Here is a 26,083-nt window from a genome sequence, read left to right as displayed (position 1 = left end):
AAACTTCTTGCGACTTATCAATGCAAATGCTTTTGTTGTGGAGGTGAAGGATTAACAGGCAAAAACTATCTCCAAAGAGCTATATCTACTGACAAGGTAATGTTTCAGATTCTTGTAAGTTTTGGCCAGACGCCACTCTTGGAAGTTGCATGGCTTGTTTTCTCGGTAGGGACTCGCTACGTCTATGCTGTATGCTAGGTGAACGATTCGCCTATTACAAGTTCGTTTACCATCAAATTGGCTTCATAACGGTGAAAATCTTGCATAGTGTGCCTTTAACTTCACAACTGAAGTAACAATCAACAACAATCAGAATTAAAGAAGTTAATATTTACTTAGATGTCATGTCATAAATCATAGTATATAATACAGAAGTATGGGTATATGGAAACAAGTAAACTTAAGGTGCAGAGTTCATCTGCAAAAACAGATGCTTTTCATTCAGGTGTCATAACAAACCATGTGCATTGTCAATGACAACTGGAATACATCTAAAACAAGCAAGTTACGGACATTCATTAACAGATTTGCAAACTGCATTTTTTTGCACCCGCAATTCTGAAAAAATGCCCTGGAATGCTCAAAGTTGCCTCCAGACAGTGACCTCCAAAAGTGCTAAAACAAAATGCTAAATATTTTGTTTCTTAAAGAATACAGTAAGACAACATTAACCTTTCAAAACAATCTATTACATACTCAATTTACTAATATTTAAAACACAATAAGCGACATCATGTAATGTAAAAAATATCTCAAAATTCATCAGTCTTTACAATCTGTACATTATTATTTAGACATAAAAAATACATATAAATTATTACTTAATACTCAGCAAATCATTTGGTTTTGATTCAGATGGTCCATGTGCTTTCATTGTTTACAGATGCAGGGAGAGCATCATTTTTAAGTAGAATGGTTTTGAAGACCTTGTTGTTAGTTTCAATTTATTTTCCTCTGCACGCGGATGCTTTGAGCAGGATTGACAACACACCCCTTTTCTTGGTAGTGATTCAGTAGCCTCTTCCAGAGGCAGCTGCACTGCAGAAGAGTCTGGTTTCCTACAAAGCCCACAAAATAAAGTCATGTGAATACTGTTTAAAGCAGCAGTATAGAGATTGGGTCTAAAACTAGTGAGCTAGCTACCTACATTGCAAGCAAAACAAGTATAGTATACAGTATAGTATTGTACAAGTATTGAGGTGTCCCAATGTTTACAACAGGATAGATTAAAACCATTGGGCAACTGAAAATCAGAGTGAATGTCATGTATCTAGAGTAATTTGCATGGAAAGAGAAAACCTACATTAGTAGCATAGTAAAACAGTTTTATTTCAATTAAGGGTACATACCAATTATGCAAAGGCCTTCCTGTGCCCTTGTGATTCCCACATTAACCTGATTGGGATCCATAACAAATCCAAGCTTTTTCATTAGCCAGGATTTAGTTGGTTTACTGTCAATTTCGGATTTTGGACAGGATCGCACAGTGGACAGGATAATATACCTCCATTCACTTCCTGCCAAAAAAAAAAACATGGGATGCATGAGATTCACTGAAATAGTGGTGTGATATTACAATTTAAAACATTGGAGCAATTATGTAAGTACAGTATGTGAAACCTGAGACAGAAACCATATCTTGAGTTCATGATTTGTCAAAGTATGAGAAAGTATCAACATGCTATGAATATCAAATGGCTTGAATGTATACCTTGGCTCTTCATGATGGTGCTGACGGTGACATGGTAGATGCCGCTCTTTAAGAGAGTCTCTTTGATCTTAGCCACCTGTGCGTTGTAGGGTGTGAGAATGGCAATGTGTTCTTCATCTATTCCTGACTGATTTATCAGCAGAGTTGCAAGCTGGACCTGAGATTAAAAAATAAATAACAGAATAATAGCATTTACCCACAATACGTATGATGTGTGTTATTTACCAAACATTGCAGGCAAAGCTTTACAGTATAATACAGTTCATTGCAGGTACACAACAAGATTGGTTTAAAATATTCTACATTCTGCTGTAATTTCACATTGAAGGGGTTATAGAATTATTACATAGAACAGTGTTTACCTTGGTGTAGTTGAATAACGGCAGTTCCGTATATCACTTTTGTATGCAAATCTCACAACTTGAAACTGCCACCGCAAAACGGGTGAATCTCAACAAAATAACACTGTGACAAAATATTCCCGAAATGTATATACACAGCCCACCACCAAATACTACATAAGCGAAATCTTTTGCCAACACTTCACGCAGCTCAGCTACAGGAAGTCAGTCTTCCCTACTGTTGCTACTTGCTAGGTTTAACAATTAAACCCTGAAGACTTAGTAAGTATATTCTCGTAATTCTGATTCTTGAAAAACATGAAAATTGCAGTCAACAAGTGTGGGCACAGCGGAGAGAGTAACCATCACATTAGTTGTTTTTTCCACAGTCTGCCTGGGAACAATACACAGCACCTAGCTTAGCATAACCCCATAGCTAGTCATTGGCTGCAAGGGAATTCATTATTCATGTGGATGTCCACAAAACCATGAGTGGATGCTAAAGCTGCTAAAACTAAATCCGTTTTATTCTCCAGCCTAATTATTGGGCTTATAAAATAACAGCTGAGCATTTTTGACAGACCAAAGTTGCATACCTTCTTAACCTTGTTAACATCACAGAACAAGATAAAATACCCCCCGTTCATCCATTCCATGACTACTTTAATGCATGGTTTCATCAGCTGTGTCTGAATAGTTAGATGAATTATCTTCATTACATACGCTTTAGCAATGTTTTCATGTTCTGCATAGCCTACCGTTTGTTCAGCTTCTTCAAGGTTAGCCTTTGAATTCTCATTCCCCTTTTCTGTTGCCACCATCAGACTGACTTCCTTGCCTTCAACATGCCCAAACAAGATAGGGGTTGGATGCTGTGATGCTGTCAGCAGTACACTCGGCTTTGCATTAGGGCGTTCTCCCGTTTTTAAGTTCCCACCATAGAACTGCTGTGAAGGAAACTCACAGATGTCTTCATGCTGAAACAGATTGCAGATAGAGGATATTGTTAACATTGGGGCTCAAATAAAACAAGTGCATGCAACTGCAGAAATTTCACAGTGTTAACGAAAGTGAAACCAAATTCTAGCAGCTGCATCCTCATCTGGGTCTAGATGATGATGAACAAACTTAGAGATATGACCGTCTACCTACCTGAAGATCTAAAGTTAAATTTAAATCAAATCAGTACATTTTACATTCTGAACGCACACACACACACCTGGACCATGTCTACACACTTTTCTGGACCATATCTACAGTACACACCTTTCAGTTATACCTGCAAAGTCTGCCCACGCCTAACCTTCGGCAAATCATGCCTCAGTCCTGCTGCTGCCAGCCAATAGGCAGATGTTGAAGCCTGAGCGGCCTGTGATTGGTTCAGTACAGCGCCGGACAGATCAGTCAGACGCTGCCCTGCGCAGCTGTTTCCACACAACAGACTGGGAAGATTTCTATACTGCCATCAATGATTACCCTAAGTATGTATTGCGATACATATGGTGACAGTATTGGCCACGTTGTACAGCAGCCTTCCACACTGGTAACCCAGCCGATTACAGGAAAACCTGTTACAAATTCAGAAAATCAATTCAAATGGCCAAGGGACAGTATAGGAAAACGGTGGAATGCTTATGTGGCTCCAACACCGGAAATATGTGGAGTGGGCTACAGACAGTCACAGACTACAGAGGGAAGAGCAGAGGAGCTGAACTCCTATGCCTGCTTTGAGAATCACTTTGAGTTTCTGTTAGAGCAAGATGAAGCACTTTTAGCTGCATTCTGTGTATGAAAGGTGCTATGAAAGGAGGCATGGGACGGCATGAAGATTATCACTGGCCTGAAGAAGAGCAGCAGCTCTGTGGAGGGGGACCTGGACAGGGCGAACCAGTTGAACCTCTTCTACAACAGGTTTGACTGCCCTGCTCCAGCTCCAATGGCGGTGGTCTGTCCACCACCCCCAGCTGACTCAGACACGGCTCTTGTTTGCGTGCCTGCCCTACCCCCACCTCCCAGCCTCCCAGTCTCTCCAGCTCTGCATCCCGGTGACACCCAACGACCTAAGCCACCATCACCTCACGCCCTGCCCCCGCCTGACGCCTCCTTGCCTGTGCCTGTTGAGGTGTCCACGACTCTGGCAGCCTTGACAGGGACATCAAGGAGGTGGTCATCCCCCAGCCCCCACCCCCACACCCCCTCAATACCAGTGCAACACTCACCTCCATCATCACAGGCTATCGTACCCCCACCATCACTGGATATTGCACCCCTCCCCCACATGGCGATCACGAACAATGAGGTGACGACCTCAGTCAACAGCCATCAGACACACAGATCCCTCCCCCTCCCCTCCCCTCCCCTTACACCCCCCATCATCACAACAGATCAAGTGAGAGCTCAACTAAAGAAACTGCGCATCAATAAGGCAGCGGGGCTGAACTGGGGGAGCCACTGAAGCACATCTTCAATTTGAGTCTATGCCTTGGACAAGTTCCAACACTGTGGAAGACATCATGTCTCACCCCTGTCCCTAAGAAGCCACACCCTAGTGAGCTTAATGACTACAGACCTGTCGCTCTTACATCACATGTGATGAAAACAATGGAGCGACTGGTCTTAGGTATGCTCAGACCCCAGGTACGCCATGCACTAGACCCGTCACAGTTTGCATACCAGGAGAAAGTGGGCGTGGACGATGCCATCACTTATCTTCTACACAGGACACATTCTCACCTAGAAAAGGGGAAAAGTGCTGTGAGAATCATGTTCTTTGATTTCTCGAGTGCTTTTAACACCATCCAACCCCTCAGACTGGGAGACAAGCTCTTGCAGATGGGTGTGGACGCTCACCTGGTAACCTGGATTACAGATTACCTGACCGAGCGACCACAGTTCGTCAGACTGAAGAACTGTCTCTCTGACACTGTGATCAGCAGCACTGGAGCGCCACAGGGAACTGTGCTCTCTCCAGTCCTGTTCACCCTGTACACATCTGACTTCTGCTACAACACCGAGTCATGCCACATGCAGAAGTTTTCTGACGATACTACAATTGTGGGGTGTATCAGGAACGGGCAGGAGAAGGAGTACAGGAGCCTGGTGGAGGACTTTGTGCAATGGTGCAAACTCAATCATCTTCAACTCAACACTTCAAAGACCAAGGAGATGGTGGTGGATTTCCGCAGGTCTAAGCCCACTCTGCTACCAGTCCCCATTGATGGGGTCAATGTGGAGGTGGTAAGCACCTACTGTACAAGTATCTGGGTCTCCACCTGGACAATAAACTGGACTGGTTAGCCAACACTGATGCACTCTACAAGAAAGGGCAGAGCAGGCTGTACTTCCTGAGGAGGCTGCGGTCCTTCAATGTGTGCAGCAAGCTCCTCAGGATGTTCTACCAGTCTGTTGTTGCCAGCGTCCTCTTCTATGCAGTGGTATGCTGGGGAGGAAGCACAAAGAAGAAGGATGCGGGGCGAATTGACAGGCTGGTAAGGAAAGCTGGCTCTGTAGTGGGAGATGAACTGGAGTGCATCACTTCAATATCTGACATAAGGACCCTGAACAAACTGATCAACATCTTGGACAATGACTGTCACCCACTTCACAGCACTATTGTTAAGCAGAAGAGCCTGATCAGCTGGAGACTTCGCTCACTGCCTTGCATAACAGACAGACTGAGGAAGTCATTTGTCCCCAGGGCCATTAAACTTTTCAATGAAGAGGAGAGATAGACTTCTCTGCATAGTCTGTCTGCCTCTTCACCCCCTCCATGTTTGGATACTGTCTGTCCACTAGCCACTTTTTACCACTGTCTTTCTGCCTCACTGTTTGCGTGCTATATTAGCACATTAGCACATATGCATAACCCCTCCCTCCATGCCACAGCCGAACTGTGGCCACACTTATACCTTTTCTTAAAATAGTTATAGATATATAGACTTTATTCTTGCACTGTTGGACTTACTCATTTGCACTATCACCATGACACTCACTCACACAGAGCACCTTACCTTACCTTACTATGCACAGAGAATCACAGGCTCAGTCCCTGCCTCAGTCATTGCAAGTGCCTCTTGATTGATTAATCACCACTATGTGGATATTGTTTTTAGAACTGACTTAGATTAAGTGTTAGTTAGTATAATTTGTATTTTAGTATATTTAGTATATTCTTTATCTTCTACTGTCCTTATTGCTTAGTTGTGTTTTTATATTATACTTTTTCTGCTGTTAGTGAATGTGTGTGTGTTGTCTGTATGCTACTGAGACCTTGAATTTCCCCTGGGGATCAATAAAGTATCTATCTATCTATCTATCTATCTATACAAATAAAGCTTATTATTATTATTATTATTATTACTATTAAGATTGCGGCCTATTTCAAATATCTGAGATAGATGTGTGTAAATCCTTTAAGAGTGTAAATGCAGAAAGCTCCAAGACCTGACAACATCATGAACATCAACACATTGTCTCTGCATATGAACTGGCAGAGGTCTTCACTGACAACTTCAACCTCTCCCTGCTCCTGTCCATAGTAGTCTATACATCAGGATCACCATCATCCCAGTCCACAATAAACCAATTATTAGTTGTCTTAAAGGTATACTATGCAGGTTCAGGTATTTTTGGAGACTTTAGATATCTCCCTAGAGTCGCAATATATTTATATTTTACTCTGCCGTTGTAAATAGCCTAGTAAATCGCCACATTTCATTTTCCGTTAGTCTTATTACACTTTATAACTTGAGAAGAGACAAGTTTTAAATGGGAAAATTACCGGAAATCTTAGTCACTTTTAAGCGTGACGCTAGCAGGCGAGATGCTAATGGTCTAATCCAATTCAATTAACTATGCTAGGCTGGAGATAAAAGTGGTAGTGCCAGACTCAGAGAACGACTGGATGAACTGGAGAAAGATAAAAATCAAATGTTTAACTAGAGGGGAGGTGGAAAAATGAGTGTAAATCCCCAAGTGGTGAAATATCCCTTTAATGTTGATTAATATCTCTGCTTTGAACAACTGTTAAAATTCTGACAATAACTAGAGTTGGATGTCTCGAGACCAGTCTCGAGACCACGTTTACGTGGTCTTGGTCTTGTCACAGTCTCGACCGTCTTTGGTCTTGGTCTTGTCTTGGTCTCGGATCCCTCGGTCTTGTCTTGGTCTCATTGTCTTGGTCTTGCGGTCTCAGGTCGACATAGTGGTCGGGAGATTTGCAACAAATAATGTCCATGATACAAAACATAACATTCGATAATGCAACATTAAATTATTTCGCCTTTCACGCCCTTCAAATGCAACCTTTCAAATGCAACCAATCAATGACATACATGTATTTTGTTGTGATTTAAGAAACTGGCGCTCATCCAATAAAAAGACGCAAGTGTAGCCAGCGCGAAACGTTGGTCGTACGTCATAGCTGTCAGTCTCAGTCAGACCTAGTAATAATAAGTCAGCGAATTCCGCCATCATTAAATTTGCATTGACGAAACATAAAGAAATTTGCAGTCCAGGGGCAAGAAAGAAGCATTCTTCAATGCAAATGCAAGTTTTGCAAAGTCTCTCTTGTTAATGCACCATTTGAGGTGCAGTTTGTATTGGTATGTAGAATTTGTAGTTTGCATTTGATTCATGTGACATGTGCGCATGTCATTGTTGTTTACTGTATTTTATTTAAAATGGAGTTGTTTAACTAAATAAATGTGACCATTGACATTTAAATAACATCTGCATATCACATTGTTTTGACTTCACAGGCTTAATCTATTTCTGGCAAGGTTATAATTGTGTATCTTCAATTTCATCTACAAATTAAGTATAATTGTAATTAGTTACATATTTCCCATAGCTGTTGGAGGTGTTAGCTGTTTTATCAGATGACTTTTGGACCAGTTAGTACCAGTCAGTCAGTAATATCAGTCCTCAACAGCAGACAAAGGAGTCTCAATCCTCTAATAGTGCAGTAACAGTTGTCATGCAATTGCTATACATAGTTTATCTCACCCAGTCTACGAAAACATTTACAGCGAGTGAGCTCACAGTCACACACATTCATGACATGCTCTGTCTCTGCATTGTTCTGTCTGTAGTTGAAATAATACCTTCTTAAAGGAGAATTCCGGTGTGATATTGACCTAAAGTGTATTGAAACATGATACCGAGTGTGAACGTATGTCTCATAGCCCATCTCGGCTTGTCCCCTGCACTCCAAAATCTGGCGCTAGTTAGCCGATGCTACCAACAGCTTTTTCAATAGTGGTGCTTCGGCATCGGGCTAGCAATGCAAATAAATCACTGTTTTACACCCATTTACGAGGCTCAATGTATCTCCACACTTCATTGGTAGACTTCCGAGGGCCCTGACATTTAAAACGAGACATTGAGAACTTTGAAAAAGCACTGGTAGTTTACTTACAAGACGATTTATACAGACAGTATCTTCACGAAGTTTAGCGTTTGCAGCCATCTTGAATTTAGTCACGATAAGTCGAGCAACTAGTAAGAATGAACAGGTATGATAAGGGATCAGATTCCAAAAATAATTCAGTGGAAATGCATGGATTCCAGTTGCTGCTACTGGAAGAAACTGGGAAGAAACTGGAATCCATGCATTTCCACTGAATTATTTTTGGAATCTGATCCCTTATCATACCTGTTCATTCTTACTCGTTGCTCGACTTATCGTGACTAAATTCAAGATGGCTGCAAACGTTAAACTTCGTGAAGATACTGTCTGTATAAATCGTCTTGTAAGTAAACTACCAGTGCTTTTTCAAAGTTCTCAATGTCTCGTTTTAAATGTCAGGGCCCTCGGAAGTCTACCAATGAAGTGTGGAGATACATTGAGCCTCTTAAATGGGTGTAAAACAGTGATTTATTTGCATGGCTAGCCCGATGCCGAAGCACCACTACTGAAAAAGCTGTTGGTAGCATCGGCTAACTAGCGCCAGATTTTGGAGTGCAGGGGAAAAGTCGAGATGGGCTATGAGACATACGTTCACACTCGGTATCATGTTTCAATACACTTTAGGTCAATATCACACCGGAATTCTCCTTTAAATTGAATTTAAACTGGGACTGAACCTCTTACCCCAGTATGCTGCTCTTATTCAATTGATGCAAGTTATGGTGTAACACTAGCTCACTAGCCGTTTTTTTTTTTGGTCTCGGTCTTGGTCTCGTCTCGGTCTCGTCTCGACTTTGTCTTGGTCTTGACTCAGTCTGTCTTGGCCTTGGTCTCGTCTTGGTCTCGGTCTTGATACCCTCTGGTCTTGGTAGTGTCTTGGTCTCGGTTTAGGCGGTCTTGACTACAAGTCTAACAATAACCATTTCATTTCAAGGCTACCAAAATACAGTACTTACCATTCTGTACTGGATGTCAAGCATCATGGCTTTCTTCATATACCGCTCAAAAAGAGACTTGCTCATACCCAATCTTTCCACCACATCAGAAGTGACGACAGGCTTCAACTGCTTGTGGTCGCCAATAAGGACAATCTAGGGATACACAACATCCTTTAGAACCCCGTAATCATCGAATTATCCAGTTATTGTGTATTGTGAATATTGTGTATGTATATTGTGCATATTATACAAACATATGGTACATTGTTTACTTTACATACATATTTCTATATATTTTAGAGAAATTATGATTATGGTGTGAATTACAATTAACATTGGAAGGTTATTTTAAAGGAAGGAAACCTTTTTTGGGAGGTGAAATCCTGTGACTACAAGGCAAGTTGTACACATACAGTATGATATAGAAGATGACCTCATATGCACAGATATTTGCACACAAATGTACAAGCGCTGTTGTTTTTCCTTATTTGTTTTTCATCATTGTGCTTTTGCTGGGAAATATTGCATCATGTTCCCTTGTCGGCCCCTTGTTATCCCACCCAACTACCTGTTCAGGCTGATGGGTGACTAAGGGGATGAGAGCCTCCGGCTCTGTTGCCATGGCGCACTCGTCTATGATGATCTGCTGCAGTTTGACAATGCCAAAGTTTGGGTTGGACGCAGCGGTGCATGTGCAGAGAATGACATCATGCTTCAACAGTTCATGCTTCCTGGCCATCTTTAGGACACGTTTGTAGCTATGATAATAACAAATAACAATTACATTCTTTTTAGTAAGTACATTCTGGTGCAGGAAATATGTGATATTAAATACATTAAAAAGGCACAGGAAGCGTCTCGATTCTAAGAATGAAATTACGAAGTTGCACTGTTTGTGGAGATGAATTAGAGAACAGTCAGACAGTCAGATCTTCATCAGAGGTGATGAAGGTAATAGATAATATTGTAAATATTTCCATCAGTTAATCTGGTTGTCTTTTCATGATATACTTTTGTACAGTTGCAGTGTGGATATAGACTCCTCACCTCACTACACTCACATTTAAGTGTTAATAATTTCTCAAAAAAAGAGAAAGAACACAATTAAAAACTATTTTTAACTAAACTATTTTTAAAGATGCTTTTGACTTATAGCTATATTATTAATATCACCTTTTTTATAAATATCACAATAGTATTGCTATTAGGAGTTCTTTTGCCCATGATAATTGTGACAACCCTATTCGGACAGAATAAGATGGCACAAACAAGATTGCATATCATAAACTTGGGAGACAGCTGAATTGGACCCTAGCAGCATAAGACAGACAAACCTTCTGATTTCATCCTCAGTAAGGTTTTCTCCTCTTTTAATCCGTGCATCAAAGGCCCGTATCTCTGATGAGTGTGGATTATCTGCCTTCCGCATCCGATGATGCAAGGTTATGGATCTGCAGAAGACATAATGGAAAACTGTACACTACAAATTATACATATTATAACTAACGGTAAAACTACAGTGTATTGTACATTAGTTTATCATATAGAGGAACACATTTTAATTAATGGTACTGCTGTGCTGAAATACCCTACCTGAACTCATTACGCTCCCCAGTAGGTATTACATTATTACATTACATTAAAATACTGGTCATTTAGCAGATGCTTCTGGTCGGAAATGGCTATGTACATTTCTTGGTGACAATCACATGCTATAGTTAACAACACAGCCAATCCAAATATCTGGCTTCTCACACTCACACTTGTACACCATTGGTAAGGCCAGATCATCTGCCCCTAACGACTACTAGACCACCTCCACTCCTTACCTGAGATCTTCGTTGGGTTTCCCTCCCCTAAGCGAATGGCGGGAGAGCTTCAGGCTACTGCCTGGGTAAGGGTAATCCATGACCTCCATCTGCTCACTGTAAACCCTCAGTGGCCGCAGAACAGCACTCAGTTTCAGAAGTTGACCTTTAAGAAAACATGACCAGTACAGGGGCTCAATGACCTTGACAGAGTGTTTCACAGTGTGGTGCATATGATAGTGATGCAAGCTTAGACCTTAGAAATAATACAAAGCTATTGCACACCCTTAGGCCATTTGCATTTCTGCTAATGTAAGATAACGTCTTGGCCTTCAGATACAACATTTTAATTAAAAGTGATGCAAGCTTGGCATTAAGCAATGAGCTCGACTGATCAAAAGTAAATTCATAAATAATGTTGTATTGTGCATCAATATAAGTCTTATATTAAGATTTTTAATAAACATGTTTACCTGCAACTACATCGACAGACTTATTAGACGGACCACAATACAGAATACATCTCTTCTTCTCACTCTCCTCTTTATTGCGTCTTGGTCTTTGCATTTGACTCTGCTTCAAGAACCAATAAACAATGTGGACTCCGACAACAGTTTTCCCAGTTCCTGGAGAAAATAAAAAAAAGTTAAAAGTTAGTTTGAGTTGGATTTGCATTCACACATTCTTCAATGTAGTGCTTTGGAGTGCATACAGATTTCCCCTGATTGTTTGTGGGCAAATACACCAAAGCTTATTTATTAAATAAATGCATTGTGGGCTTTCCATGTGAGAACATTACTCCATGTGAGAACACATTAATACACAACAATTATCTGGACGTGTGTGTTCATGTACTATAATGGCAAATGAATGAAATGCTTTCTACTCACACACACACACACACACACACACACTCACACACAATCAGCCCAGCATCGACATCACTGTCAGTGGACCCCCAGCAGGTATGAGTGTGCATTGTTACCTGGGGGTCCTTGTATAAGGGTGAAGTGGTTCCGAAGAGTCTCTCTTATGGCTTCATTCTGGCTTGTGTTCAAAGGTGGGAAATCAAAGGAACGATGATTCTCCATGTCAAATGTCCCACTTTTGCTCACAATGATTTTAATGCCTGCATGAAAAAAAAAAAAAATGAGCAGACAGTACACCTAGAACATATGATCTACAGCTCAGATTTTGTGTTTGTTGGTTTAATGGTTAACACAAGAACATCAAATCATCAAAATGACTTACCCTCTAAATGGATTTGTTTTCCAAGGGCAATGTCCTTCACTAGTTGATTTGCCTTTGTTAGGCGCTTAATGGCCTCCTCTTTTCTCCTTAACAAATAAACAACAAATATTAAGTTATAACATTTTGACTTCTTTAGAATTCTACCACTGATGTTGACAAATTCTATCATTGATGTTGTAACATGTCAAACTTACACATCTGGGAGGAGTTTAGGAATCAACTCTACAGTGAATCTTGTACCCTCCAAAAAGATTCTCTGTGGTCTATTGGCCATGGGTAAGTGATTGATGCGGAAGTGTATCTTGATGCTTTTCTCATCTTCGTCCTCATCTTCCTCTTTCGTTTTCTCTTCCTCTTTCGTTTTAGTGGTTACACCATGAGCAATCCAGATGACATTGGTCATACTTGTGAGGTCTAGGTATTTAGCCTCTGTTAGTCTCTTATCACCATGTTGTTTCTCCGGTTGGAAATCATTGTCAGGTCGTCTCATACGGATACACAAGAAACACTTCCTGAAGTCGCATTCAATAGACCACTGTTTCTTCTTCTCAAGCGGAAGCTGGAAAAATCCTTGCAGATTATGATCTTTTTGAACTTGTGTCCATGTAAGCTCAACATCTTCCAAGACAATGCTTTCTTTTTCCGCTACGGCGTTGCAAGCAGACTCCATTTCACACAGGGGCATCCATATTTTTTGGTATTCATTGTATGTGGAATATACGTCCTTGGAGGCACGAAGAGCATATCTGGAGAAACATTCGATTGGGTTCTTGGTGTGTTCCAAGCAAATCTCAAAGTTTGGGTTCACAATCAGGAGCTGGACAGCTGGAACCAGCAGTCCCCTTACTGTGTCTGTTCCCAGTTGTACCTCAATGGTGTCACCTTGCTTGAGTTTCAGTGACAACTCAACAAAATGACCTTTCATGCAATCTACTGTGTCCTCACATGACTCTGTGGAACTGAAAGTGCCCCCCTGCCTTACTTCTGAGGTGACGTCCTGGAGATGTTGAAGCATGTCCTCCCACTTTTCTTCCCTAATGGTGGACAACAAACATATCCATGCCTCTCTCGACACGTGTGTGATTAAAGAATTTGAAACTTGTCTTTCCAGCTCAGAGTGGATGTCATCCCGCAACATTGAGTACACCCTTCGAGACCATTTAATCACACGACAGTTTTGCTCTCCATCATACCATGGCTGATCTGCTAAGTGAAGGTCCCTGTACATGATATCCACATCATCACACATTGACTTTCGTTGCAGTGGAAATGACAGCCGAAAACTGTTGCCATTTGGCGGGATATCGGTGATGTAAGCAATCTTCCTTGCACTTTGTTCAATTAACTCAGAAGCAAAGTTTAGGCTGTTGGACGTCCTCTCATACTTGGTCCCCTTGTCAAACTGTAGCGAAAAGCTGACACAGGCCTGATCAATTTCAATGGGTGAATATGTGATTTCTTTGCCTTCGAGAACAGAGTGGAGAATCCTCTGGGTGATGATATCCAAATAACGGCGAATTGGTGAAGAGGCCCAGCTATAGCAGTCCAGATCAAGATCAAAGTGCCCGACTCTAGAGGTGAGAGTTGAGTTGGAGCGAATAACATGGGCTCTGCGAATGAGCTTCCGGAATGCACGGACGATGGGCAGCAATTGTGGATGTACGTCATCAGTAGTGATGAGATCAACTATTCTTTGGATGTCTCCTTCTTTGCCTGCCGTTTGAAGATTCTCAAGAAGCGATGTCAGTACTGAAAAGGTGTCAGGTTCCAAACTGGTATACCTAAGAAACGATGAGCTGTCTGCATCACATTGCTGACGTGCACCACTTCCAGGGCTGTACACACTTCTGCTAGCCTCTGGAAGACTCATGAGACCTCCTTCATCCTCCATAAGGTGAGACAAATGAATGGACAGAGGGAGCCATGGACTGCAGCGCTCCCGTAGCTGCCCAAGGCCAGTCATGTCTGGTCTTTCTTGACACCTCAGTGGCACACAGCTCTTTGTCTTCTCAATGTTGAGTAGCAGCTGAGCAACACTGTGATTAAACAGGATCATCAGCTCCTCCACCACCCTGTGAGATTGACGGCTGCCAATGATTGTGTCTTCATCCGGTGTCTTGTAGCACCAGTCGTCCTGCTTCCTGTCCTTCCTGTGAACTTCTGAAAAGTGGGATGCTATCAGTAGGCAGCCTTCCACTGTGTTAAAGCATGGCTCACCGCTTGAATCCTTGGTCCTAGATGTTTTAAGGATCTCCTCTGCTTCATCATAGGACAATTTTCTGTTGGAGCAAATGACGGAGAGGTGAAAATCTGCTGATTTTATGTGGTGCGTTTTCTTATCGATGACCACCATCAGTGAAATGGTGTGTCGAACACAACCAGGAAGAAGACTGAACACATCTTCACTGAGCTCTCTCGGGAATATGTACACAGGTGTACCGGTAGTTTCAGGTGGGTAGAAAACAAGCCCTTGCTTTTTAGCATATTCATCCAGTCCACTTCCCTTGGGCACAAAGTGTGCAACATCAGCTATGTGAATCCCTATTTCATAATCTGGGCCAAGATCTCTTACACTGATCGCATCATCGTGGTCTCGAGAGTGTGAAGGATCTATTGTGAATGTTATGATGCTACGGAAATCTTTCCGTCCGCGGAAATCTTGTGAGCATTCCTGAAGCCTGATCATTTCTTGGTCACAGAGTGAAGGACTGTTCGAGAGTTGATATTCTGTGTTTAATACCTGCAGACCATCTTCCAAAGATGTCACTTTTGGAAGGACTTTCACAACAATGCCTAGGGGATAGTGAAAATTCTCTCCCCACCTCAATAATTGGACAACAAAAAGATTCCTCTTAGTTTCCTCATTAATCTTTACAAATTCCTGAGGTCTAAGGTCTTTTGGTCCTTTTCGCACAGCAATATGATGAGGTTTATACTTAAAAAATGGAGTGTAAATTTTGGATATGCACTTATTTATCGGGATCATCACTTGGTTGTCATATTTATCAATGGTGCACACAAACTTTTTGTTGAGTAGAGAGGCTGTCCCAACTCTTCTGTGCACTCTTCCAGTGGGTGGTGTACTTTCTTCACTCAACACTTCAACAAGTACCTCATCACCAGGAAAACAGCAGTGAAAATTTTTCCTCCCCTTGATGTTAATCCTTGAAGTTGGTTCATCGAGTGGTATAGCATACGCTGAGTGATATATTTCCATCACAATTATGCAGCGTTTGTGTATACCATTTGTATTTGGAATGCTTGGAAACTCATTTTCTTCATCACTTTGGTCCCCATGGTCTTTCTCTTCATTGTCATCAGGTGTCTTGTCAGGGTGGTCATTTTTGAAAATATCTAACAAGCCTTCCTCTGTCACGTTAACTTTCCAATCATTGCTCTCATCAAGCAGCTCTTGCAGAATTGGGTCAATGTCAGGCATTTCTGATGTTGTTGAATCAGTATCGCTGGTATCCTCTTCCTGTGATGGAATCTGAAATCTGGAGATCTCTGTTACCTCTTGGTTTAGAAAGTCCTTGTTCAGATGCTCAGGCTTAGCACTGCCATTTTCAATGCAGTGCTCTATGTAACATCTCCATGTTTTGGCACATCTCCCAAAGTAGCAGAGAGCAGCAGCGTCTCCCACTACTATCACCTGAGACTGTGCTCTGGTCATGGCTGTGTTAAGAACACGAGCATCATTGAAGAACTCCAGGCAGCTGGAAGCCGATGGCTTTAATGTGTCTCTCGTGTGCACTGTGACTATTATGATCACTCTGAATTGTTTGCCTATGAAGGACACAGGATCTTTGATTACTTTTTTGAAGACATGGTAAAGGCCTTATATATACATCAAATCTCACTGGCGCATCATACGTTACCTTGAACATTTTCAGCATTCTCCACTGTGACGCTGCGCAAATGTACTTGTTTTAAACTTGTCCTGAGGTGGAAAACCTGTTGTGAGTTGAAAAGAATTAGGATAGCTTGAAAATAGTTGCAAATTAGTTGAAAATATGAACTAACTCATTAACAAATCTATCGTTCTAGCTATAGAACATTAACAATTCAAAAATGATTAGGTGGAATACCTGGGTTCCTTGTGAGAGAATACAGATAGTTGATGGATCAGGTGGAATACCTGATTGTTTCCACTCTTCCGGCCAGTTGTACAGAAGATCTTGAACAATCTGAACAACATCTATTATCTGCTCAGGGTTGTACCACGACATGGTTGTTGTGTCTAGATGGCATTCCCCACGGACATGACTGAACATCAGTGGGTGCTGTGTAGGGTGAGCAGCAACATTTCCACTGGCCTTGATTCCGTTTGTTGTTTGTTGTTTCTTTTGACATTTGTCAAAGTAGAAGTAAGTAGACACAAAGTCCACAATCCCCTTGGTAGAACGGTAGTTTTCATTAAAAATTATTCTGCTCTCCAAGGCAACGTTTTTCTTTTCGGACTGGTAGTAGTAGAAGAGGCGATTGAGCAGCGTGTGGTCTGAGCGCTTGTCATCCTCCACAGAGAAGAGCTTTGGCCCCATCTGCATGTGATCTCCAGCCAGAACTATTCGAGTCTTAGGGCCTGCCAGGCCAAGAGCCATCAGGGCTTCACACTCCAACATCTGAGAGGCTTCGTCAATCATGATGTGGCTGAAGTAGTCTTTGGGGAGCTTCAGGTCATGGAGAAGCCGAGCCACTCCAGTGGTTGTTATGACAATTCTTGTCAAGTCCACTGTTTCTTTGTCGGGGAATTTGAAATGGCCATCTTCGGTTAGAAGGCAGTAGCCCCTTGTGATGTGATGAGTGCTTATTGGAGATACTTCTTTTGCTTTTATCCGCAGAGGTTTTGTTTTTAGATTTCCGGCTTCAATGTGTTTATGGAAATGGTCCTTCACATATAGATCAGCAGAACTAGAAAAGAGGAAAATACAATCATATAAAAAGGTCAGTTTAAGAAGGTTATTTTGGCCAAATCAAAATTGCAATATTTGTATTATTAATTTTTGCACCATTTTAATATGATAACAATTAATTAACAATAAAGAGCACAATAATGATTTAGACATACCTGTTTGTGTGTGTGCAGATTAAGACTCTGTTATGCTCCTCTTTCATTAGTTCCACTGTAGCTTCTGCAAGAGTATATGTTTTTCCAGTTCCAAAGGGCCCGTATATCAGCAGTGGGGCCACACTGTTTCTGTCATCAGGGTCTCCAAGAATGAAGCTCATGGCTGCATGTTGCTTTTCATTGAGCGGTATTGAGGGGTATTTGGTTGAATGTACAGGAACGCATGTCTTACTAAAGTCTGGCAGCACATATTGAAGGTCTGGAAGGAGATCAATGGCCTTGTGCATCTCACAGAACCAGAGACGGTTCAGCTGGAACTGAACCTCCATCTCACGTGTCTGATTCTTTTGAAGGCCCAAGTCTGAACAGCACTCTCTTGACAGCCTCAGGTGTATCTCTTTCACACTGGCTGTGTCTCTAAGGATGACCGCCTCGTAGACTTGTTGGCCTTGATCATTTGCAGTGACCTCGCCCACGAGGACGGACTCCACCCCTCGTTTCAGCATGAACCCCTCTGGGGTGTCGGGGGTAAGTGCATGGCACACTGGAAGGGTGCCAAAGAGCTCTCCATCGCAAGCTATTTTTAGCCCAAAGCGTACGTCGTTCAACGTATTGGACAATGTAATGGTCCCATGAAGATTGAGCCTGTAAACATGAGTAAAATATAAGTTTAGAATGTTACAACATATGCATGTAACTAATAACATTAAATATCCATTTACACTACCTGCAAACTATCTCCTCCTCAGCTTGTTCCTCTTGGTATAAGAAGCTGTGCATTCTCTCCTTGTAGTTGTGATGGTTAATGGGAACACAGTCCTCCATCAGCTGGCAATACTGAGGATTCATGGCGGGTGGCTTAAACTCTTTCAGGAGCTGTATCTCTGCCTCAGCACGGCTAAAGTATGGGACAATGACCCTGATCCCTCTGTTCCAAAGCCTCAGATTGGGAGCTACAGAGTGTGTGGGCACTGGGTATTCCTCACTAATCTCTATATGGGAAGAGGGTGGCATACCCACTCTGACCAAGAGCTTGTGTAGAAGAACTGGCCGAGTGTCAAAGTCAAACACTAGCCACTGTTCATACACGCCAGGGCAGGTAGACACGAAAGACACCGTCACTTCATAGGAATACTTTGACCGTACATCAGTTGTACAGATGTACCAGTCACCTGTGGAGTATGTCCGATGTTCATTGATGTTTTCACCTAAGGTGAATGAAGCCCCTGGCTCCTGTTTGAGCAATGCGATCTCAGCCAGAGCATTCTGAAAGGAGAAATAGGACTTTGAGATAACAGGAAAGTATAAGTAATTCCAAAGTCCTTTTAGGCAAGTCCCTCCACTCGGCGGCCATATACATGTACTGTAGCAACGCTTTTTGGGCACTCATCGGGTATCCTATTCAGCAGAAATGCGCGTGCGCAAGGCTTCACGACACCAATCTTGCTCCAGCGGCGGTTGATTGGCAAGATGATTGGCAAGATGTCTTCACAACACACCATATGATTGGCTCAATGTATTCACATCACAGCCACATGATTTGCTCAATGTACTGTATTTACATGTCAATATTTTGCCGAGGAAGGGGTGGGATATGTGTAGACAACGGCCATATTGGCGTTACAAACTAACCCCATGCATTTCTATGGAGGATTTTTTGAGTGCTGTGCAGGGCTTGAAAACGAAATTATTTTTCAAACGTTCCGTTCCGAACGGTTCAGGTAGGCCTATGTTTAACGTTTTCGTTCTTGCATGCGTTCCGCCACCAACATATCGGTCCTGAACCGGTTCGGAACGCAAAATATTGTTCGTTCTTAAAGTTCCGGCAGTGTTTGGCGGGCCTATCAAGTCTATTTTTGTGGACTTTACCTTAGAATAGACGTAGGCTACTCATTATTTCCCCTTGATTTAGCCTATACCGTAGCTATGCCCAAAAATAATAAAATCACAGGCGGCATCCAAAAACATTCAGATGGGCTATCCATCCCATAGCCTACAGACTTACTGTAGGCCTAACCTATGCCTATAAATAATTTCTTATCAAAAATATTTCTGGATATGTGCTAAACTCCTTACCTAGGAGCTTCCTACTTCCTACCTTTACCTACTCCTTCCTAGCCTAAGTTTTATCCATATAAGTATAAGTATATATATATACTCTTTTGATCCCGTGAGGGAAATTTGGTCTCTGCATTTATCCCAATCCATGAATTAGTGAAACACACACAGCACACAGTGAACACACAGTGAGGTGAAGCACACACTAATCCCGGCGCAGTGAGCTGCCTGCAACAACAGCGGCACTCGGGGAGCAGTGAGGGGTTAGGTGCCTTGCTCAAGGGCACTTCAGCCGTGGCCCACTGGTCGGGGCTCGAACCAGCAACCCTCCAGTTACAAGTCCAGAGTGCTAACCAGTGGGCCACGGCTGCCCCATGGTTATATGGAGATCTTTAAAGGCTTGCGCTATAATTCCAACCCTGTTTATAAACAAACCTGTCTGTTGCTGACAAGGCCTATCTCAAATTTCCCGTTTAACTCTTCTACATAGAATAGGCTATAATTGCGCAAACATTTCAAATCCCGACTTTAAAACGACAAGGCGTGGACAGGCAAAATAGGCTATTACGCATAGGCTACAAACAATTTCCAAATCAGTTTCAGTAGCCTACGCTACGAGCTGGCCTAAGATCCGAAGTGGCAGACGGATAGGTTACATTACAACGGCAAAACAAAATATACACATTTGGACCAAAGGTCCATTTATTCGGGGTTTTTTTTTCAAACTGCAGAAATCAAATTATTAGGCTGTTATATAGAGAACGAAAAAAACCCGTTATTAACCGGTTTTGTGGATTTCAGAATAACGTTTCTGTTCCGGAACAGTTGAAGACCATTTTGTTTTCGTTTCCGTTTCCGCTCCTCGTAAAATTCCGTAAAATTCCGTTCGTTTTCGGTTTTCGTTTTCGTTCCTTGAACCGGTTCGGAGCCCTGGTGCTGTGTCTCCTCATTAGAAAGTCTCTGGTAATTCTTTAAACAAATCTCAATAAATAGTCACAGCATTCAGGTGTACTTACATTCTTCATAAATATAATATAATACATTTCAAATATAATTTAAAAACTTACCTTAGAGACAACTTTAAATTTCCACATCACTGGAACCTTCTCCTTGTGGACATATATGGAAAGGTCTGACTCACAGTTGGTTGTAACTCCTCGTACAGTTTCAGATATCTATCCAATACACCAGAGATTATTAAATTGACATCATCTTAAAGGTCATGTGTGCTATAATCAATGACATTTAGTTGTATGAAACGCACATGAAAATATAAAAACAAAAAGATGGTAACAGATCAGTATAAATAGGATATACAGGGGCTTGTTTATTAGTCAGTTATAAAACCCCTGTTAAAATTAAGCCAAAAATAGACAAGAAATGAAAATGAATTGTCTCTCTGGTGCATTTATTTCCTTTTCACATTGAAAAAGTAAATAAGGCTTTAAGATCTCCTCACAATGTGGCCAGGACTGGTGCTGGTCCTGAACTCCTCCAGTAAGCGGTCCTGGTAAGACAGCAGGCCCTGCTCCTCAGCGGCATTGGCCTTCTTCCTGGCAGCGCGTGCCCTGGAGCGCCACTCCTCCAGCTCCTCCACAGAGTGGGCCTCCATGCACCTGTCGCCATGCTCACAGCTGTACGGCCTGCAGAGAAACAATGCCATGAAAACACAAGTTCCTGTTGGTTTAAAATCACATATTTTAAATCATGAATTTGATTTAAAAATGGCAATGTTTTCTGATTTAGCCTATTTAAGATGCAGCCTGTTGTGGTTGCAGATCAACAATCAAATCCACCCCTCCCTTCCATGCTACTGCAACATTGTGTTTCTTGGCTGGAATTGTTTGAGGCTGGGTCCTAGAAACTATGTTTGTTTCCCATTTACAGAGCCAGAATTGTGCCAGTTCATTTTAAGGATTTGCTGAATCTGACAAAAAGAATCATGGACTGTGCCTTTAACTGCAATATGTTAAATGACAGTGAGCATCTTTTATTCCTGTTTGTAAAAGTATTCTGAAAATATATTGAATGCCTATATATGAATGCAGAACTACTATCAAACAACTATCTCATAAGGCATTTACCAAATGTGTGTAGAAATCTGCATTTTCAATAGGCTTGCTTTACCTTTGACACAATTTGAAGGAATGACACGTTTGTGGTGGGTCTCTGTATTGTCCCTTTCTGCATCCATCTTCAAAGATAAGTTGCCGATGTTCTCTGGTGAAGCAGTGGTTCATATATTCTTCCCGTGAGCGGAACTTGCACTGGCAGACCTTGCAGTAGTGCTCCTCCATGCTCTGCGATTGCTTCTGCTGTTTCACTGGTGATGCTGAATTAGCCCTTGCTCCATGTGACTTCGGCACATCATTACCCAGCAATCTGGAGCGATCAAACGGCCTCTGGCTTTCCTCTGTCCACACCGCCATTTCCACCTTACTGTGAGCAAACCAGCAGCGCCGAGCGCCGTGCCAGCACGGCTGTCCACTCTCTACATACCTACAGTATCGCCACTGAGAGTAAGCTTTATTGGGCAACGGCCTTATCTCATGGTATTCCACCATATTTTGCTGAGTCTCCTTACAGTGAACCAGTAGAGGTTTCCAGCGATGCTTGGAGGTGCAACATGGTGATGGATGTCCAACAACACTTTTTCTGGATATCCGCTGTGGACTGCTATGGAAGCAGATCTCACACAATTCAAAGAACTTTCCCGGAAACTGACTAAGAATACTGTCTGTGCCTCCACATTGATCTACTGATTGGGATTGAGACTTGGTGCCAGATTTTAACATGTTGATAAGTTCACTGTAGCCCAGACTGGAGTTTTTCAAGAAGTTCCACACGGTGGCTTCCTCTGAGCTTCTTGCAAACGAACATCTTGTTCCATGGGACCTGCATCCAGATCCTTCCTTAAAATTCCAACACACCACATATTTAATTGGTATGGGAAATGGAGGAACAGGGTTAACTGGCCTCCACTGGTCTGTTCCTATCTGCTTTGCCAGTAAAATGTTTCTTTGGCATTGGTGGCTACGCTCCACTAGACAGAATGTGATCTCTGCTTTCTTCTTGCAGCAAGACCGGCAGGCAGCATGCAGCTCATGTGTCCTCAGTAGTGGGCTTAAGTCTGAGCGCCTGGCAGCTTTAGAGACCGCCATTGTACAATATCACTGGACCTATATAAACCAAAAAAAAAAAAAAAGGTACAAACATTTGAATATTGGTTTGCACAGTCTTCTTTTGGATCATTCTGGTTCTGATACATTTTACAGTTCTAATTTCACACTTCTTTTACATTATAAAAAATTACATTGTTTTACATGTTAGTTTACATTTGCTATTAATATTATTATGTATATTTTATTTTATAACCAGTCTCCATCTGGTGATGATCCAGCTATGTGGAATTCTGTGGGCTTTGAGTTGTCTTGAACACACCAACATGGCACGTTTCCATAGATTTGCATTGTATTTAATACAGTGGCCACTTGTGGTACAATGTGGTGTTGCAAGCGAGCAGGTCCAGCACTAGCTGGTTTGCAAACTATTTCAGAGGATATCTCGATAACTCAGAGTATAGGTGTTTTTGACATTATGTCAAAACAATTCTTCGCATTCTGTTGCCAGGTAATTTTTGGATGTTTGGATGTTAAACTAAAAACAGCTCCACATAGCACCTTCATAGATACTCTAAGCCATAGGTTCTCAAAGTGCGGCCCGCGGAAACATTTCTGGGGGCCCGCGATAACATCTGATAACATCTGTAAAACTGTTAAAACCGTACAACTATAGCCTATTGTGTGCTTTGAAAAGAATGAATCTCTGTTTAGTGGTGTTTAGTGGCCGTCAGATTTTCCTGTGGTGCTTTGGTAGCTGGAATTGGCCCTGAATAAGGCCTACAGTATGCTGATAAGAAGCAAGGCACGCTGAGACTGTTCTAAAAAAGTTTGTACTTGAAATGGACTGCAACCAGAGGATTGTGTGTGCATTGCAATTTTTCTTAAGATTTTCACAAGTTTTGCCAGGTTTAGCCTCAGTTATGAATTAAAATGTGTTTAATGCAGTAAATATAAACTGTAGAGATGCAACCTGCTCATTAAAATGATTACAAATGGGATTTTTTCTCCAGTTTTTTTTTCTTTTTCTCCCTCCGCCCCTTTGGCGGCCCTCACTTCAATGTTGGGTTCCTGAATTGGCCCTCACCAATCAAAACTTTGAGAACCCCTGCTCTAAGCGATTGTAGATGACGTCATGTTTGTTGATATTATTTGGAGCTGTGATACTGAATTCTGACCAGTTTCTCCTAAAGTCAAAAGAAAGATCAATCTAAGATCAGTGCATGAGAAAGCCTCAACTTAAATTGGAATTGGAGACAAGAGGAAGACTATTTTTGAGTTGAAACACAAGAAAATTATATTGATGTTAAATTGGGCTCAATGACGGAAATGGGTTACAAAAAGAGATCTTACTTTGAATTTTTATTTTACTTTGGACAGAAGGATAACAATATTAAAACATAAGGGGGGGTTACACAGTATATATATATATATGGCCTGATGAAAGTGGACAGCTAAGAGACATATACCTCAGTTTTGTGCAAGATCTGCTCCAGTGAAATCTGCATAAAAGATGGACAGACAACCAATCAAACATTTGCTTATGCACCATGCACCAACCTGCGGAATACATTGCCAGCCTTTGCTGGGTCTATAGCAAAAAGCTACTTAAAGGAGAAATCCGGCTGATTTTTACATGGATCTTGATCGCTAGACTTTGCCAAGTACTGTCGATAGTAAAAATAATGACCAAAATCTGTGCTACCGAACTGGAGCAGCTGCAGCTAACGGCCAGTACTCCCAGTGAGCTATAATGCTAGGTCTTTAACTCATTAATTGTGAAAAAACCGTTTGAATTCAAAGTTTAGTAATAACAATAATAATGTATTAAGACTATTTTCTTCTAAAACATTCTTTTTTTAAAGTTCAATGTAGGCTACAGTGCGAGACATGTAAAAAAGCACAATAACAATAACAATGTCACAATCAGGAACTATTTGAATAAGACGGTGGTTTCACATAGTAAGTGCTTCATTTTTGCGCACTCTGACCGACAGACCTGCATATGAATCAGTTTTAGACTCAGTTTCATTTCCAGGGAAAAGTTTTTATGTTTGAACCTATGTTAAAGCAGGGTCTAGGGGTCGTGGCATCACAATGGTTGCTTCACATCGTGATGTCAGTCAACCATCACGACGGACGATGACATAGTTCCATCATTTGGAACTTTCCCCACCACTTTGCTCTGGTTTAAACTCTGCCTTGAACACATTTTTAAATCTTTTAGCTCCTCTGTTGTTGTTGTTGTTGACTACGTGAACAGTGCCAGGGTTTGAAACCAGAGAAGCACCTGCACAAGGGCAGTTGATAGTATTTTCATGATGCCAAAGTGTCTAAATATGATGCATGCTTAACATGACAATGTAACAATTAACAATTGTTGATACATTGTATTAAATAACAATTATGATAGATACATGATGACAAGAATGCATGCATAAATCGTTGACTAGCAACGGGCTTATTTAAGTAACCATTATTAGACTCTTTTTTAGCCACACTCTATATTTTAGCCTGCTTTATAAGAATTTAGCCTACTCACCTCAGCTTTCAGAATGATCTTTGGAGAGAAAATATGACCCACATATTTTTGACGTCGCTGTTTCGAATGCACTGTGCGCTTCAACTGATGGTTTTATTGCTGTCTGATCAATTGACTTCCTTAGTAACGCTAGTTCTCCATCTGGCGTGTTTCGGTTTACTACGAAAACGAAACTTATCTCCGACGACAGATGCATGTAGAGGAGACCGTGCCGCAGGTAAACAAACCCGGTCTGCCTTTATGCACGGACTGAGTAGACTTCACAAGAAACTAACTGTGATAGCCTGGAGTAGCATACGCTAAACCTTCATTTTCCACGAGAAACAATGTGTCCACAAATTGCAATGATAGCTCAACAACATGCTGTTTGGAAAAGGTGCGGCAAACAACAACATAGGCTTCTGCTGCGAGATTAGGTTTACTGTAATTGTAGGCTTAGATAGCGCTTTGATTACCCCACCCGTGCCCTGACGACAGTCCCTGCGTGTTATCATGAGGAGTCATAAAAGTCAGGCGCTTAAAGCAATTATGTTTATAGCTGTGATAATGTGGCAGCTTAGGGTTGTCTGAGAAAAACATGTTAAGTTTGGTTTTGTCTGAAAAGCCCAATCACGTCATTGACATTAATAGTCCATGAGCCACAGGGGGTCGTCACTACCACTTGGGGGGGGCAAATTCTCACTATATTTTTCTGAAAGCTACATATCTCTGGAGTATAAAATGGTATGATAGCAAGTTGGATCTTGTAGCTTTGTGGCTGTACAGACCTTCAAAGTTGACCTCTGATTTGAAAAAAAAAGGAAATTCCGCCTATTGGCTTTTTTTGTTAAAACACTCA

General features: G+C 41.7%; 1 protein-coding gene across 3 annotated transcripts; it reads right to left on the bottom strand.

Annotated features, from left to right (window-relative positions):
- Positions 1-315: 315 nt before the first annotated feature.
- Positions 316-25,619, bottom strand: helz2a (helicase with zinc finger 2a). Of its 3 annotated transcripts, XM_042089338.1 has the most exons (21): positions 25,246-25,615; positions 24,173-24,205; positions 21,712-22,763; positions 21,044-21,227; positions 20,652-20,759; positions 18,254-18,792; positions 17,527-18,171; positions 16,547-17,369; positions 16,337-16,412; positions 12,653-16,244; positions 12,459-12,544; positions 12,193-12,336; positions 11,681-11,833; positions 11,229-11,373; positions 10,734-10,850; positions 9,968-10,157; positions 9,418-9,552; positions 2,811-3,029; positions 1,712-1,868; positions 1,350-1,517; positions 316-1,058 (listed from the first exon to the last, which is right to left on the bottom strand). In XM_042089338.1, the coding sequence occupies exons 3-21, from the start codon at positions 22,743-22,745 to the stop codon at positions 940-942; spliced, it is 8,634 nt and encodes a 2,877-aa protein (XP_041945272.1). In that variant the 5' UTR covers positions 22,746-22,763; positions 24,173-24,205; positions 25,246-25,615; the 3' UTR covers positions 316-939. The 3 variants fall into 3 exon arrangements, with proteins under 3 accessions (XP_041945272.1, XP_041945273.1, XP_041945275.1); XM_042089339.1 differs by lacking the exon at positions 24,173-24,205; XM_042089341.1 differs by lacking the exons at positions 316-1,058; positions 1,350-1,517; positions 1,712-1,868; positions 2,811-3,029 and adding an exon at positions 5,453-5,491 and having other exon boundaries at positions 25,246-25,619.
- Positions 25,620-26,083: the final 464 nt, after the last annotated feature.

This window comes from Alosa sapidissima, chromosome 4 (assembly GCF_018492685.1).
Source record: "Alosa sapidissima isolate fAloSap1 chromosome 4, fAloSap1.pri, whole genome shotgun sequence".
Lineage (NCBI taxonomy): Eukaryota > Metazoa > Chordata > Actinopteri > Clupeiformes > Clupeidae > Alosa > Alosa sapidissima.
This window is presented reverse-complemented; position numbering and strand designations above follow the sequence as displayed.

What these genes read in the sequence shown, in the direction of transcription:
- helz2a (XM_042089338.1), bottom strand. Translation starts at nt 22,745, where the DNA reads ATGGCGGTCTCTAAAGCTGCCAGGCGCTCAGACTTAAGCCCACTACTG. An exon ending in CCTAAACTCCTCCCAGATGT is followed by an intron (nt 12,545 to 12,652) that starts GTAAGTTTGACA and finishes TTATTTGTTAAG; the next exon opens with GAGAAAAGAGGAGGCCATTA. An exon ending in ACTGAGGATGAAATCAGAAG is followed by an intron (nt 10,158 to 10,733) that starts GTTTGTCTGTCT and finishes TTATTATCATAG; the next exon opens with CTACAAACGTGTCCTAAAGA.